The sequence below is a fragment of the Thermobia domestica genome, chromosome 7 (genome assembly GCF_964235325.1).
Source record: "Thermobia domestica chromosome 7, izTheDome1.hap1.1, whole genome shotgun sequence".
Lineage (NCBI taxonomy): Eukaryota > Metazoa > Arthropoda > Insecta > Zygentoma > Lepismatidae > Thermobia > Thermobia domestica.
This window is the reverse complement of record NC_137460.1, coordinates 146,544,747-146,561,032: the sequence shown is the minus strand read 5'-3', so window position 1 is coordinate 146,561,032 and position 16,286 is coordinate 146,544,747. Positions and strand designations below refer to the sequence as shown.

The 16,286-nt window shown below is 37.7% G+C and overlaps 1 protein-coding gene across 1 annotated transcript in view; it reads left to right on the top strand.

The window, feature by feature from the left end:
* Positions 1-14,219, top strand: part of LOC145688954 (uncharacterized) — a 38,646-nt gene extending 24,427 nt beyond the window's left edge. Inside the window, exon 4 of the mRNA XM_081763115.1 lies at positions 12,245-14,219. Within this exon, the coding sequence (XP_081619241.1) occupies positions 12,245-13,833 (1,589 nt within the window). The 3' untranslated portion in view covers positions 13,834-14,219. The remainder of the gene's footprint in view (positions 1-12,244) is intronic.
* The last annotated feature ends 2,067 nt before the right edge of the window (positions 14,220-16,286 follow it).

The following is a 16,286-nucleotide window of genomic DNA, read 5'->3' as shown; positions in this document are numbered from 1 at the left end:
AGTGAGGAATAGTTTCAGCTATATAAGATGCCGAAAGCGTGGGAAAATGAATTTCAGAGGGCTGTAATTCAAAAACAACGCAACGTAGAGAGTGCGGTTTAGAACATGACAATCGAAGTCATACCTGGTCGATTGAAAAATGTATGTTTCAAACCTCCGCAAGATGTGTGCGAGAAATTCCCCAAATGAACATAGGGATTTCTTGCAAGGTTATAGGGAATCCATAAGTTCCTTTGGGTAATCTCTCGCACACATCTAGCGAAGGTTTGAAACATACACTTTTCAATCGACCAGGTATGACTTCGATTGTCACGTTCTAAACCTCACTCTCTACATTGCGTTGTTTTTGAATTACAGCCCTCTGAAGTTCATTTTCCCACGCTTTCGGCATCTTATATCGCTGAAACTATCCGTCACTGACCAAAACTCCAGAGGACTTTTTTGCTGGTTTTGGTGTCTGGAATCAGCTCCGGAAGTTTGTTCAAATAGTTTCTTATCCTGTATATATATCTCCAACGGGGGTCATCTGCAAAATTTGACATGGAAACAGGGGTTAGTTGTGCCTCCATTGAAACAAGCGCACAATGGGAGAAACGTCGAGAGGAAACACGTTGTCATATTTCTTCCTCGTTGGCAGCAACACGGTCGCATTACTAGGTGAAAGTCAGATGGTGCAAGGGTGTCCCCAGTCACACCAGGCGAATGCCGGGAGGGTACGTGCAAACCATGCCCTGGCAAATAACCGCCTGCGCCTTTGCAGAATTAACCGGGGCCTAAGCCAAGGGTAGCCCAGATCCACAATGACGTGGACGCGCGATATATCTTGTGTGCGTACGTACAATATGAAATATCTCCCAAATCCGGGAGCATGTGTTGCGGACTTGTTAGTCGTTGTTTCGAACAGCACACTCATTTATCGTTGCCAGTGATTGTGTGGTGGTACTCTTGTAGATCCAGTAGCTAACACGTACATGACCTTGCTCAAGACATAGTCTATGCGGCCTCGAACAGGAGATTGCTGCTATGTCAGACAGAGGGCAGAAGGAGCGATGTTGTAGCCAAAACAGGTAATACAAGCGTGTAGTATCCGAGAGTGATTAACCTCCGCAGTGAGCTACAGTGGTCCGTGTGCTGGACAAGGTGTCGTGCATTGAGTTCCACTACCCCTGTGCATTACAAACTCGTGACGGGACGAATACGAAACTTCCACAAGCAGTGAAACCTCTTTGATTGTGTAGATGTTTGAGTGATTGTAGTAGGAAGTGTCGTAGTAAATAACATTCATACGGTATTCGAATTTGGAGGCATTCCAAATGCTCATGATTTTAGGGGAATGCCGGGAAAATTATAGGGCTGCAGCTTGATTATACGCTGAACGCTATCCACAGCGACAAGCTATTTCCCACAATCTGCTGCGGAGATTAGCAGCACGATTGCGGCACACAGGCAACATGCGTGGACGCTATGGTGTCCGGAGAAGAGTCGTACAAAATTAAGACGTTGCCATTGATGTACTTGCCGCCATTACAGTAAATCCTCATGTATCTTCGCGGCAGATCCACGAGATCGTGGTATCAGTCAAGGTAGTGTCCTGCATATTCTGTGGAAATCACATTTTCACTCGTATCACCTCTCTCTGCATCAAGAACTAAATAATGCGGACTGTAATTTACGGCTTCAGTTCTGCAACTGGGTGGTCAATCGCGTGAGAGAACATCCGAATTTCATTCACTTCATTTTATGAACTGATGAAGTGACATTCTGCAGTGATGGCAACGTGAATCTCCACAATGCACATTACTGAGCAGCGGAGAACCCTCACTGGATGAGAGAAGTCAATCAGCAATACCGATGGCGCATTAATGTGTGGGGTGGCAGTGTAGGGACTCAGGTCATTGGGCCGGTTTTTTTTTTTAGTCATTTATCAGGTGCAATGTTTCGTGATTTCTTGCGACACCATCTACAGCCGCTATTGGAAAACGTACCGCTCCATATACGTCAGACGCTGTGGTTTCAATTAGATGGCTGTCCAGCCCATAATGCTGCCATGTGTAGGGAAGAGCTAAATGTTCTATTTCCGCAACGCTGGATCGGAAGAGGTTCCAATCCACAGTTTCCTCCGCGGTCGCCCAACCTTACTATATGGACTATTTTTTCTGGGGTCGAATTAAGGATCTTGTGTATGTCAACCGACCAACTACAATTCGCAACATGCAAGACCGCATTATAACCGCATTCCTGACCATCAACTTGACCGAGTTGGAAGCTGTTACTCACAATTACGTACAGCGGATAAATCGCTGTATTGCTATTCGGGGACATCACTTTGAACATTTGTAAAAGCCAGGGGGCGTCGACTACACTCCGCAGAAGGTAAGCCGATTCTTTAGCTCTTTACTCATCTTTCTCCAATGGCTTGATTGCAATGCCTCAGCGTTCAGTCCCATGTTTTTTTCCATGCTTTGGCAACAGCACATTCGGTTCGTCTTTCTTCGTTGCAACCAATAGTTTCTTCATCCGTTTTGTTATAGCATCGTACATTGTCCCTCATCATAGTTCTCCCCATCCACTGCGCTTCTGTTGAAGCCATATGGAAACCACTCTCTTCAAATATTGCGTATATCATTGGTTCCCTATTTAGAGCTTCATTCAACAGCAGCAAATGTACCTCTGCTTACTGTTACAGTATGTACCCTCCCCCCGTCGTGGTCTCTTGCTGACGCCATTGTTGTCGCCACTTACACGGCGTGATTGCGCGTATGTACAATTGTAAGTCCCGTTCGTTTCAAACCATTATTTACCTTGGTTCCACATGCAGAAACCCTCGCATCATCTGACTTTGATCTCGTAATGCGATCGTGTTGCTGCCACAGAGGTAGAAATATGCCAACGTGTTTCCTCTCGTTGTGCTCGTTCTCCCATTGTGCTCTTGTTTCAATGGAGGTACAACCAACCCCTGTTTCCATGTCAAATTGAGCAGATGACCCCCGTTGGAGATATTCACGATATGCCACTGGTGTCGCTACTGTTTTTATTGACGTCTACACATACGATTTGGTAGTTCAATTGTTTGTTTGATGGCTCTATGTGCATTATTAGCTGAGATAAAGGCCTGCTACGGGTAATCAGATACAAGTTTGCCACAACGCCTCTAGCGGCTAAATGGGAAAGGATATGACAAAGTTTGTCCTCTAAAAGTTGCATAACATTTAATGTCCTTTCCAACGATTCCAATAGTTATACCCTTTCCATTTCAAATTTTGAAGTTGCCCCCCGTTGGAGGTATTCACGAGACGCCACTGGTCTCACTAATATTTTTATTGCATTCTACACATACGATTTGGTAATGCAATTTTTTGTTTGAAGGCTCTACGTGCAGTATTAGCTGCGATATAGGCCTAGTACATTCTTATCGAATCAGCCTATATATATATATATATATATGTGTGTGTGTGTGTGTGTGTGTATGTGTGTGTGTGTGTGTGTGTGTGTGTGTGTGTGTGTACAGGGTGTTTCAAAACAACACCGACAACGTTTAGCAGGTGATTCCTGATACCAAGATAAGACAAAAAGTATAGACCAACCTGGGTGCACAAATGCTTCCTTTCGGAGTTATAGGCGGCCGAAAACATGAAAAACGTGAACTTTACAGGTAATGTTGTAAAAAAAATGTTTTTTCTGTGAAGTTTTTTTTCAATAAAAAACTTCTTTTTCATGTTTTTTTTTTCAAATGACTGTTTTTTTTCTGGCAACTATTATTTATTGATTTATGTTGCAGATTATTAAAATAATCAATAGAACTTAAGTTGAAGCCCTCGTAACTTACAAATCGTTTGTTTCTTTGTACCTATACGAGCAAAATTGTGTGATTATTCCTTTCAGACCCAGGTCATTTTTGTCGTTTTCCTACATTTTCAGTTAGTTACTTATTGCTGAAAAACCATTTATTCGATTGATATGGTTAATGCGTTGTTTTTTAGAAAGGGAATGTGGCTATTTTTTAGTGTAAGTTACATTGAAGTGCTTCCAACGGGTGGGAAATTACTGAGGGAAATGTAGGGATGAAAATCTACGAAAAATTTCCTAACAGAATTTCAATTTTTTTGTATCTAACACCACTGCTGCCATATGGGTTCAAGTCACCTAAAAAAAATTCTTTGGTTTGCTGACAAGGTACAGTGAAATCCCGAAGTCGCTGGCTTCCATTCAAAGAGGGAAAGAAAAAATTCTCTGTTATCATACACATGAAATTTTTTACACTTTTTTACGACTCAGAAGCAAAAATCAACAGATATGTCGAGTCTACAGTTTCTCTAATTATTTTATTGAAACTTTTTATGGTGTGTTCTGTAGGCCAAAGAGGAAGCTTTCACGTAGTGGTACGTTTGTTTCAATGTACCCAGCAAGAGGGAAATAATAGAGGGGAAAATGGAAATTTTCCGAATTTTTCACCTAAAATCGGGAATTAATTGTTTTGGCTGGAAACACTGCCATCAGAAAACTATCTGAAAATAAACCTTGGTACCCCAAGAATATATCCTATAAGTATCATGGCGATATCTAACAAAGTAAGCATGAAATTAAAAAAAAAAATCTCATTCTACCTCAGAAATTCACCATTTTCTTACCATTTACAGAAAATGGTTTATTATAAATCTCAACGGTACTTCCCCTAATTAATCTAGTGAAACTTTTAACGGTGCGCTGTGTAGGCTAGGAATGAGACTTTTAGACACTGGTACGTTTGTTCCGATGTAGCTAACAAGAGGGAAACAATAGAGACAAAATAGATAATTTTCCCAAAATTTCCCCCTAAAATCTGGAATTAAAATTTTCTGTAGCTGGCAACACTGCCAACAGACAGACGCAAACTATCTTAAAATAAGCATTGGTACACCACTAATATATCCTACAAGTATCGTTGCGATATTTAAGGAACAAAGCTTATGATTAGCAAAAATATATTACGGTAAACAGAAAAGTAGGAAAAAACTAGAAAAATCAAGGGTTACAACCTAAATACAAATTTTTCGTGCGCCCCCTAATTACCCCATTGTAACGATCTGTACCCGCGTTTGTTCAGTAAGGACAAATGTTCAACTAGCGTAAGTTGACTTGCACTCGGATTTATAAACAAAAATTTCGAATTTTTTGCCCAAATTTAGGGAATTTTAATTTCCCTAATTGGCAGCACTGCGCACATGCCAATCCAATCGATGTCAACAATTAAGATTCATCCGAGGTACCTACATGGCAAGTCTTAAGGAGGTCTCTCAACAACGAAGAAGCTACAGGTAAAAAAGAAGTAAAGGAAATTCGAAAATTCTCGAATTTTTGACTGGGGTGAAATTTGAGAAGGAAATTCGACACCCAGAAGAAAAAGAAATTATTATGATAAACTATGGTTCAACCATATTTGGCAAAAATAATATCCCGATATCTTAATTAGTGTCCACACAGGAGCGGATTAGGAAAGTGACACATCTGTGTCTGCCACTTTGGCGACTTGGGTCTGAAAGGATTACGAGTGTACATTTGATTACTTTTCGTGACTACTAACCCGTGTTGTAGTAGTAGTTACAGTGGCGAAGCGTAATTCCAAAAGTAGGGTAGGCCCGATAAACTAATACAAATAGCATTTAATGTATCATAAAATGTTTAAAATTATAGTCAGAATTCTATTTTCCTTATTGAGTTTAACAAAAGAAACTACCAAACCTATTTATTTCAAAGGACTTTCTTAGCTGTATTTCTAACACTGTTTAGAGTTAAATGTATGCACATGTATACATAGTAGTTATTTTGTTGTTTAATTTAACAAGAAAGAATGAATAATTATATAACCAAAAACATGCAATGTGTATTAATGGATTCCTCGTTATGAAGTTTCCGCCGGTCCCGATTGCCGTTCCTCTTGGGTGCGAATATTCGTTTCAAGATTTTATTCTCATACAAATATTTTGAAACGCAGTTCAAATTTTTCTCCTGTCTGGAATTTGCAGGGAGATGAGGGGAATTTTCTCCTCACTTGCTGTTTTCATTTTCTGCATATTTGAAAATGGAGGGAGAGAAAAAGTAAGTACATTCTTACAGTTAACTGTCAAATTTCTTGGATAAGCGTTTGTTACTTGCATCTTGCACTTTAAAGTAAGTACAATACTGTATTTAATTAATGAAACACGTCATAATGACTTCAGTACAAATGCTAATGCTCGAAAGGAACTTCATTTGCATCAACGCAAGATATTTAATATTGTATTCTATGTAATGGCATATTTAAGGTGGTGGATTCAGGGCTTAGGCACTCACCGAAATTTTATTACAATTTTTTATTGTTTTATATATATATATATATATATATATATATATATATATATATATATATATATATATATATTTCTATACATATATATTGCAAAATTTTCACATTTCCAGGAATAAAGTTAGCAAAGCCCCTCGAAACAAAATCGTAAATACCCCATTGATATTATGAAATAGAAAACTTAACTAAAATTACACACAAATATTATTTTATCCTGTACGGTAGCGTTTGGTAAATTTATATATATGTTTAATGTATCAAACTTATATTCTAGAGGCTATTATTGTCCAAGCCCTATGTATCAAGAAAAAAACAGCTACTCTGAATAACTCTTGAGTGTATATCCTCTTCAGTCCCCTTGTCGAGCCCGCTGAACAAATTTCAAGGTCACGTTGTATTATCGCAAACGGGGCAAATGCATTCAAGTTCCGTCATCGAGCTCGTTGAACATTGTACTTTATCTGTATGTATGAGTAGTGCGAGTGTCGCTTTTCTTTTGTTCGTTTTGTGTTCGGGAGTATGGCTGGACGTCCAGAGAAGCGGGAAGCTGCATCGTCCTTACACAAAGGTACGTCTATTCATTATAAAACCTATTTTAGGGAATACATTTCCCTTCTTTCTTATGAAGAAATGTCTGGTGTGTATTATTAGTAAGAAATTTCATTGATATGAACTAAAGTCTGTAAATATAAGACGTCATTGTTGGCGTGTTCAGCCGGCTGAACAATCGTACGCAACTGATAAAATTCTGGCTAATCCTCGTACTACTGCGTCGTATTTCATTTTTATTGTTACTTCCTAGAAACATTGAACAATTGTATGTATAATTGTTTAGGCTTGTAGTCAGGGTTGGGTTCTTAAATAGCTGGAATTGTTGCTGTACTTATTTAATGTTGTATGAATTATTTTAAATGTTAATTTGGCGTTTCTTTTCAACGAATTAACTCTAGAACTTGACAATTCTGGTTAATTAAAGAGAAAACTTGTTTCGATTTCTATTTCAGGTCGAGGCCTTGACCAAGATGATGTACTTCAAATGATTGATGAAAGCGATATTGACGCTTATGAAAGTGATGTATCGAGAATAAAAGAGTTAGAATTTAAGTATTAAGCTCTGAAGAGGAAGAGGAAAAAATAATGTTGCTCCACATTTTTTAATTTTTGAATTTAGGCTGCATTCATTGAGGGGATGAGTGTACCCAGCTTATTAATATTTGTAATTTACCAGTTTAGTAATTTGTATGTATGACTGAGTTGGGGGGGGCGTATGGGGACATCAGCATTGAGGCCGTATGCCCATGTCACGATCGACACGGCTGCTCGCACAAGTACTGTATCAATAGAAGAGCAAAGGAAAGCTAAAACGAATATATCAAAAACAAAAAGTGCTGCAAAATTAAAAACAAAAAATAATGATAAAAGAATAAATATATGGAATAAAAATAGATAACAACAACAATAAATATAGAAAAAAATAAAAAGATAGAACAATAGCTAAAAGCGTAGCAGCAATTAAAAGAATAAAGAGACTAGAAAGCACAGAGAATGTAAGCAACCTCAGAAGCATGAAGAAAATGAAGTACCAAGCTAACAATACCATCATCATCCACCAAAGCGCAGGTAAAAGTACAAGGCAATCCGTGACGTTCTCTGAGATCTGAATATTCAGAACATTCCACAAGAATGTGCTGAATACTCAGAGGGACAATACACTCCTCACAATATGGACGGCCCAAACCACGCAGCAAATACTCATGTGTCAGGTGAGAATGTCTGATACGAAAACACGTCAGAAGACACTTCATCTAGATGACTAGAGTGAGAAGATGTATGTCACTTTCCTAGGAGCGGCTTAACTGCGTACATTTTCATTAGGCTGGTCCCAAACTGCTTGCCAATGAGTGCGTATCAAGGTGGAAAAATTAGTAAAGATCGCAGTAAGGAAGAATATGCTCCAATGCAACTTCAGCCAAGGCGCCGTTCTTGGCGATTGTGGCAGCACGTTCGTTTCCCCGGATGCCAACATGACCCGGCACCCAAGAGACAACGATGACACAGTCCTGGTGTTAGAGCTGATGGCTGGATCTCAGAAGAATGTCTTCAACGAAGGCGTGCTTAATGAAGACTTGTGGAGGCCCCTAATTATGCTCTGAGAATCGATGCAAACCAGCTCACGACGGAACGAGAGCGTGAGAGCATGTTCACGGGCAAGCATAATGACAGTAAATCAAGCAGTATATACGGAACACATGCGATGTAAGCTATATTCTGAGTTGCTCTCATCAATGACAAAGGCACAGCCAACAGAATTTCCTTTTTAAACAATCCGTATAGAACACACTAAAATTAGGGTACTGTTCTGAGAGTGTTGTAAACTGTTGTTGGTACAGCTGGGAATTAGTATGCTGCTTGGGGTGTGAAGACAAGCGTAATTCAAACCGTGGTGATCGAAGCAGCCTTATTGGGACAACAAAAAATTGAAGCAACGAAAGAGAGGGCCACACAAATTCGTCAAAAAGGAGACTATCACACACATGGATATACCATGGACGGACCATGTGTACAGCGACGACGTGCAGCATAGAGGTCGTAAATCCGGCCATCACACAAGAAAATCTACAGAGGTGATTAGAAATACAGAGCACGTGTGCAGAATAATTAAAGAGAAGCCTCCTACGACGATATATTAATGAATGTTCGTTGGCTTCAACACAAGGGCTGGCAACAGGACTAGTACGAAGCGCGCCAGTAGCTAGTCGAATGTCCAGGTAAAGAACTCTTTCTAGTTGTTTCACCAGAGAAGAGCGAGTGGACATATAAACAATAAACAAGGGTGTTCAAAATCAACAGGTCCCAAATGTATCTAGTGCAATATTATACTGCATTCAGGAAAATAGGAACTATTTCTATGATTTCTATGGAAAGTGAACCGGATAATGGAGTGCAGAAAGGGAAATGAAATGGAATCAACTAATAGTTCACAAATTATCAATATAAACACATTATAAATATTGTACACATCAGGGGCGGATCCAGGAGGTCGATCGCCCCCCCCAGAAGACGAAACATATATATATATATATATATATATATATATATATATATATATATATATATATATATATATAACCCATCCAAAAGTTGGGAGCACTTAAAAGTTGCGGTATGACGTCCCACCGCCCCCTCAGAAGTAAGTCCTGGATCCGCCCCTGGTACACATTCTATATTAGTTTAACATAATCAACATACATAACTGAATGTACGATAAATATAGGAATAAATTTACTCAAAATTTAAGAAGGTGAATCTCACTGTTCTTCCAAAAATAAGTATCCGATTATGGACAGAAATGTAGTGCCTTGTTACAAATGTTCAGCCGGCTGAACAGGCCCCCCACCCCACCCCGTCAACCCTACCCCAACGAAACTGTCATTTATGTGTTTCATAGCACCCCAATTTCATGATATATAAAACTCCTATCTCTGCGATTCCAACTAACAGCTTGGGACTGAAGAGGATATATCTAAATTAAACAAATTATCACTAATAGAAACACATAATTATACACAAAAACTTCTTACTATGTGTTAAGGAAATCATTTTATAACATATTAGCATTGAAAGATGCCTTCCACGCTAAAACTAAACTTCCAGAGGCGAGCCTTCGCACGTTCCCAACAATGCGTGCAATACCCAGCGATAATAGCTTCGTTTCCTGACTGTGAGCAGTATAACCCGTAAGCCTGTCTAGCGAGCTGGTGAGGCCCAGATGGAAGGGTCTCCAAGTGTTTCAAACTTACTATTTTATTAACGAAAAAGGTGAAATTTTGAAGTATTTATTTTATAATAAAAAAAGATAAAAAATATACGATAGAAAACAGGATAGGCCCGGCCTCAGAGCCTCATAGTACGCTTCGCCACTGAGTAGTTATAGTCTCGAATAATAATAATATTGTTGTTTTAAACTAACTTTATAAGGAAAATTTTATGTCCTTTTTACATCTTACAGTTAGTTCCAACACTGCTGGCGAGAAATGTAGTGTGTTTCAAAATGATTATCGGATTTTTAAGTCTTCGTGCTACTTATTACATTTTACGTACAGTCCGCAGCAAAAAAAAAGTAACATGAGCATTTAAGTTTATTGTGAAACTACGCCTAACATCGCAGGGAATCAACATAAGGTCTAAGTTGCACGAATCACGCCAGGAGAAACCTCGGCGTCCTCCCCTGTATACTGCTTTTGGAGCAAAAGACTTCGTCGTTTCACAACAAACTTACATGCTCATGTAGCAGGTTTTTTGCTGCAGACTGTACAATTATAAACAATACATCAAGTAAAAGAGCACTTCAAACAGTCTTTGCTGCAAGTGTTCGATGTGAGATTCATTCGTCACACGGCACACATCTAGTCGATAGGCGAGAAAAGCCCATAAACTTTCCGCCTTTTCATGGCACAAAACACATTCAATTTAGGGGAGTCTCGTTTCAATTATACCATCTCTTGAGGATTTGCTGACCGCCCATGCGAACATTATGAGTGTTCACATTAGCTCTTAGGTGAAATGTCGATTTATCACTGAAGACGACACGATCCAGAAAATCTTCATTGTTATGCAGCAATATTTCACTTGCGAAATTGGCACGTAAACCATAGTCTGTAGGCTTTAGACCTGTAGCAACTGCAAACGATAAGGACGTAGTTGCAAACGCCTCCTTAATATTCTTCACACAGACGGTAACTACAGATTCAGTCTTTATTAAAACACAAAATGCTTTCTGCTCTCTAGTCTCCATTTTTGCTACTTGCTCTTTCTAACGGCAGACAGAGGAAACAATCCATGTGCATGCTCGCGTACAAAACTGTTTGAGTTGCTCTTTCATTTGATAGGCTATAATATTTATAATTGTACATTAATTGTAATAGATACTACAAAGCTTCAAAACCCTAATATTAATTTTGAAACACCCTGCATTACTTTAAATTGTATCATCCTATATTCATGTCTTGTATATACATATCATCAGGGCTGACCCTAGGCAATTTGTCGCCCCGTGCAATGGCGTAATTTGCCGCCTCCTCTTTTCTCCAGAAAGAACATATATTAAAAGTCATGATTTTAAGCATGCTACTCCAGCATGAACAACGAAGGGGAGGGTAAGTGCAGTTGCACTCAGAAAGACTTAAATACTTACTAAAAATACAATCTCGTTGTGAATGTTTTTTTCTTTACATATTAATCTATTATGTTAGTGAAAGATAAAGCAAACACACCTGCAGAGGAAAGATGGTAATCCTTTTTATAGAATTCAATATTGAGCTTCAATCTCAATGTATCAGTTTGCAATTTCAGTGCAACTAACTCTTTTATCTTCATTTCTTGAATTTCCTTCTACATAGTAAACCTTTTTTTTAAAAAAAAAACTTGTTTCTATCTTCAATGATAAGGAACTTGTTTGTTACAAAAACAAGGCTAGTTGTCATATCAAAACTGTGATAACTAACGAAATGGAACAGATATTCGTTACTATTCGAGAATTGAATTCTTGCATTTGATAACACTAAAGCAAAATGTGCTCGGATTTATTTGACCATTTGCTTTAGCATTGTCCATGTGACCGTAAACTAATGCGACATAAACATAATTTAGAAGGTTTACTAAATCACTGAAATGCATTAATAATTTCCGTTAGTTGATTCTAAGATCAAAACCTGTGTAATACGCGTCTAACATCACACTGATATAGTTTCATTAGTAAAGTTACATGATGTCCATTCTCCAACATTTTAGAATAATTTATTAGTTCTCGTATTCCAGTGACATGTTCATCATTATTATCTAATTTGTCTAGTTGTTACATTGCTTGTTAGTTACATTAAAAACAGATGCAAAAATTAACAATGTTTATTAATTTACTTTTAGACTTAGTCAGTCATAACTTGAGCAGCGTAGAGGAGAAATTGTGGCACATCGCGTACGGCCTTGATGATCGCAGTAAGTTGACTGATAAATATCAGTTATCTCAAGGAAAAAAATTGACAAGCCTCATAAATACAGGGAAACAAGGCACTATGCTTGAAGACACGCATAAACTAGTTCAAAGTAACATTACATACGCACGTGGAATTACTCTGTTGTTTAATATGGTTGGAAGTAGTGGAAACTATGTATCATTCGACACTGTGAAAAACATTCTTAATTGTGTGAATGGTGCACATGTTATATTTGGTGTAAGTACGTCACAATTGTTTGATAAAGATTTTGTTCAACACGATAATATTACAGTAATAAGATACGCAGTTACACTTTGGAAACCAGGTAAGATATGGAACAATTTATCATCATTTGTAAAAACCGAGTACACAGTTGTTTCTGATATAATGTTTCGCTTTGATTCCTGTGAAGATATCCAAAGACCTATTGATATCCTTTCCTCGTCAAGTAACATAGGAGTAGTAACTGGCACGCTTAGAAATTCTAAAGGTTACTTGACAATGGGATGTTTTCAAACAGAACTTCGTAACTACATGTTGAAATTTGTGAAAGGCTACGAGTATACATACGAAAGTTGCGTTCTTTGTGATCATATTGAAGGACCGTTTTTTGCTAAGACCTCACTTTTGCAAGAAATCCCGTTTAGCATTAACTTACCATCTGTAATTCTATTCGTTGATTGGTTTCTACTATTAAAACATAGAGGAATTTTCGTAGTAAGCTGTCTTGATGTGTTATACACATATGTAACTGAAAAAGTAGCATTAAGGACTAGAAATGACTGGAAACTTTTTGCACTTCAATGGAATGTTGGGGAAATATGTCCTCCAAATAAACATATTATATTTACCTGTGAAGAACTCAAAATATTTTGCGAACCTTATACTAGACATTATCCATTACACACATGCTGCCTCATGCATGTTGCTACAACTCTAATAGCTCTAGATAAGTTTGCAAATAAGCTCAATACAACCTACGAGTTACACTCGGGTTCGGTGATGGCAGCTGTCAAATTTCGCGGTTACATACCATGGGACCGGGATGTGGGTATCGTAGCTCCTAGTTCATATCGTGATCTTTTCGAAGCGGGAATATATTCTATATATGGCACTAAAAATTCAAGGCTGAACTATACTCTGCGAAGAGGACGGTTTGAAGAACAGTTCGAAGTTAAACAGCAGTTTGTTCTCTCTGAAATAGATCGTTATGTAAAAGAATTTAGCGTTAAATACTTGCCAAAAGACCTTCAAAGTATTCCCACGAAGTCAAAAGTAAATGGTCAGTGGATAATAAACAAATGCAATCCCGCACTTTACTGTCGGGATCGCTATGGACGCAATTATCTGAAGCATGCACCATCATGGAGGTACACAAAGAGTTATGGGGAGTGGTCAAAGTATGTGCCTGGATCTTTTAACGTATGTCCAAACAGAAGTATTCACTTAAGTCATTTATGTTTAGATCAGTATCCTACGGACGGTAATCTTGATTTTGAGCCTTATTTGCTGGATTAATAATGTTGTTTACTGTTGATGTAAATATAAGTAGGAATTATTCCAAATAAAGTTCGGAACTTCACTTATTTCCAAGTAGCTGCTGTAAAGCCAAATACAAAATCAAAATTTGGATAACATTATATTCTAGAATATTGCAAGTAGTACTCATTAGAGTGGAGAGATTTTCTTAGAATGTGTTCATTAATGAAAAATACTGTACATGATCACCTTCTTACGTCATGAAGTAACCATGGCCTATATGTATGTATGTATGTATGTATGTATCTGAGAATCTTTTTAATGTGAATTGTAGTTTTTATTTCATAGAATATTATGAGTTCTAAAACGTATTGTTATCCAGTTTTGTTCTAAGATATTTTGAAAATAAAAAAGGCAAAAACTGTTACGAGATTTTTCTTGATAACTATTTTTTACGATTATGGTTATTATTTTATTATATTGAAGATGAGAACTTCGATGGATGGATTATATCTGACAGCAGGCATGGACCCAGGAATTTATTTGGGGAAGGGTCCAAATTTAATATGATGATTAATTATATTAAGATTTTTAAAATTATCCTAAAATTAGACTAAATTTGCAGAAAATTCGAACTTTAGATATCCAGGAGGCACTCCCTGCGTACGTTCCTGTCTGACAGTTCTATTACTTCAAGCAGTTCTGAAATGATAGATTTTAGTAAGTTTTCACAATCGTATACAATGTGGAGGTTTGCTCTCTTGCTGTACATAGCAATTGCTATTGCGATAAAGTTGGTGAGAAATTGACATATCTAATTCTGTTGGGGTATAACTTGGGCATGAAATGGTTTGATGTTTTAGCACATACTAAAATGTTCCGGAGTGTAATAGTTTATTCTGTGCAAACAAGAAAAGTCGATTTACCAGGTTTCTCTCTCGAATATTATGATGAAATATGGTCTTTAACGCAGTGGTTCCCAAACTTTTCTGACTGATCACACTTTCCCGAATGTCTACGATGTTGTGACATACTTTAATTTTTCTTATTAATAATCACATTAATTATAATAGTGTAGACTTATAACTTTCTATGAAGTAATAACTATATGTAGTACTGAGCATTGTTGAAGGATTTCACTGGTACAGTCTATGCTATAATTGATTTTAATGTACTAACTCTATAGCCTATGGAAGCCGGAGCCTCAATATCGCATTTATAAAAGCTCTCCATTGACTTCTGTCTTTAGCCAACTGGATCTAGTTTCTACTTTGTATGACTATTTCTGAAAGATCCATCTTAATATTGTCCTCTCATCTGCACCTAAGTCTTAATAATAGTCGTTGATTGGATTTCCGGTTAAAATTTTGAGAGCGTTCCTATTTTCTTTCGTTCTGGTTACATGACCTATCCATCTAACTGTAAGTCTCCTAAACTTGATGTTCCTAACAATGTTTGGTAAACGGTATAAATTATGCAGTTTCTCATTATGAATTTCCCATCATTTCCTATTGTTATTCCTCTTAGGTCCAAATAGTCGCCTCGCCGTTCCATGTTAAGGGCTGTCAGACGTAATGTTTCTAGGCAGTTTCAGTTGTAACCAGGGATGTAGGGTGATTTCTGTACACACATCCCTTTAGGAAGCCCCACAGAAAGAAGTCAGATGTAGTCAAGACCGGAGATCTGAGAGTCCACAATCCCTTTGAAATCACTCTGTCGTTAAAAAAATAAATAAATAATAATAATAAAAAAAGCTTTCAATTAGAGCCATACTGTCATCTGATGTATGGCATGTTGTTCCATCCTAGTGATAATAACCCTGGGTGAGTTCAATGTCGTTCAACCTTTCAACAGATTTAATGAAAATTTCCTTGTACCGCTCTGTGTTCATTGTTTCATTGATGATGATTAGTCCCACTATACGTGATGGGGGACAGCGCACCATACCCCAATTTTGAATGAATGCAACGGAATTTCCATTAGACTATGTGGATTATCTGCTGCCCATAACCGTGTATTCTGCAAATTAATATACCCACAAAGATAAGCTAGGCTTTATCAGTAAACTGCGTTATTTTGAGAATATCAGTACTACGCACAACGAGCATTAGAAACCAGTTACAGTAAGTAACACGTTTATCTTTATCTGAATCTTTCAATTCTTAAACAGCTGTAATTGTGTACGGCCTTAATTTTGCAGTTTTCTCTGCCTTTTGACATGTTGAATAGGTATAGCCAGTTTTTTGCGATAAACAACGAAGAAATTTCTTATATGATCTAAGGAGTCGATAACTGACATCTATAGCATCCGCCTGTCGGATCGGATGCTTTTCTGTCTCACTCAGAAGCGATCCTGTTTCTTCCAATTTATTCACTAGCGACAATATTGTGTTCCTGTTTGCGACAGGATGTGAAGAAAATTTGTTTCTAAATGCCCTTTGTGAAGAAACAACAAATTCCGTTCTCCAAAAACTTTTTAACGATAAACACAC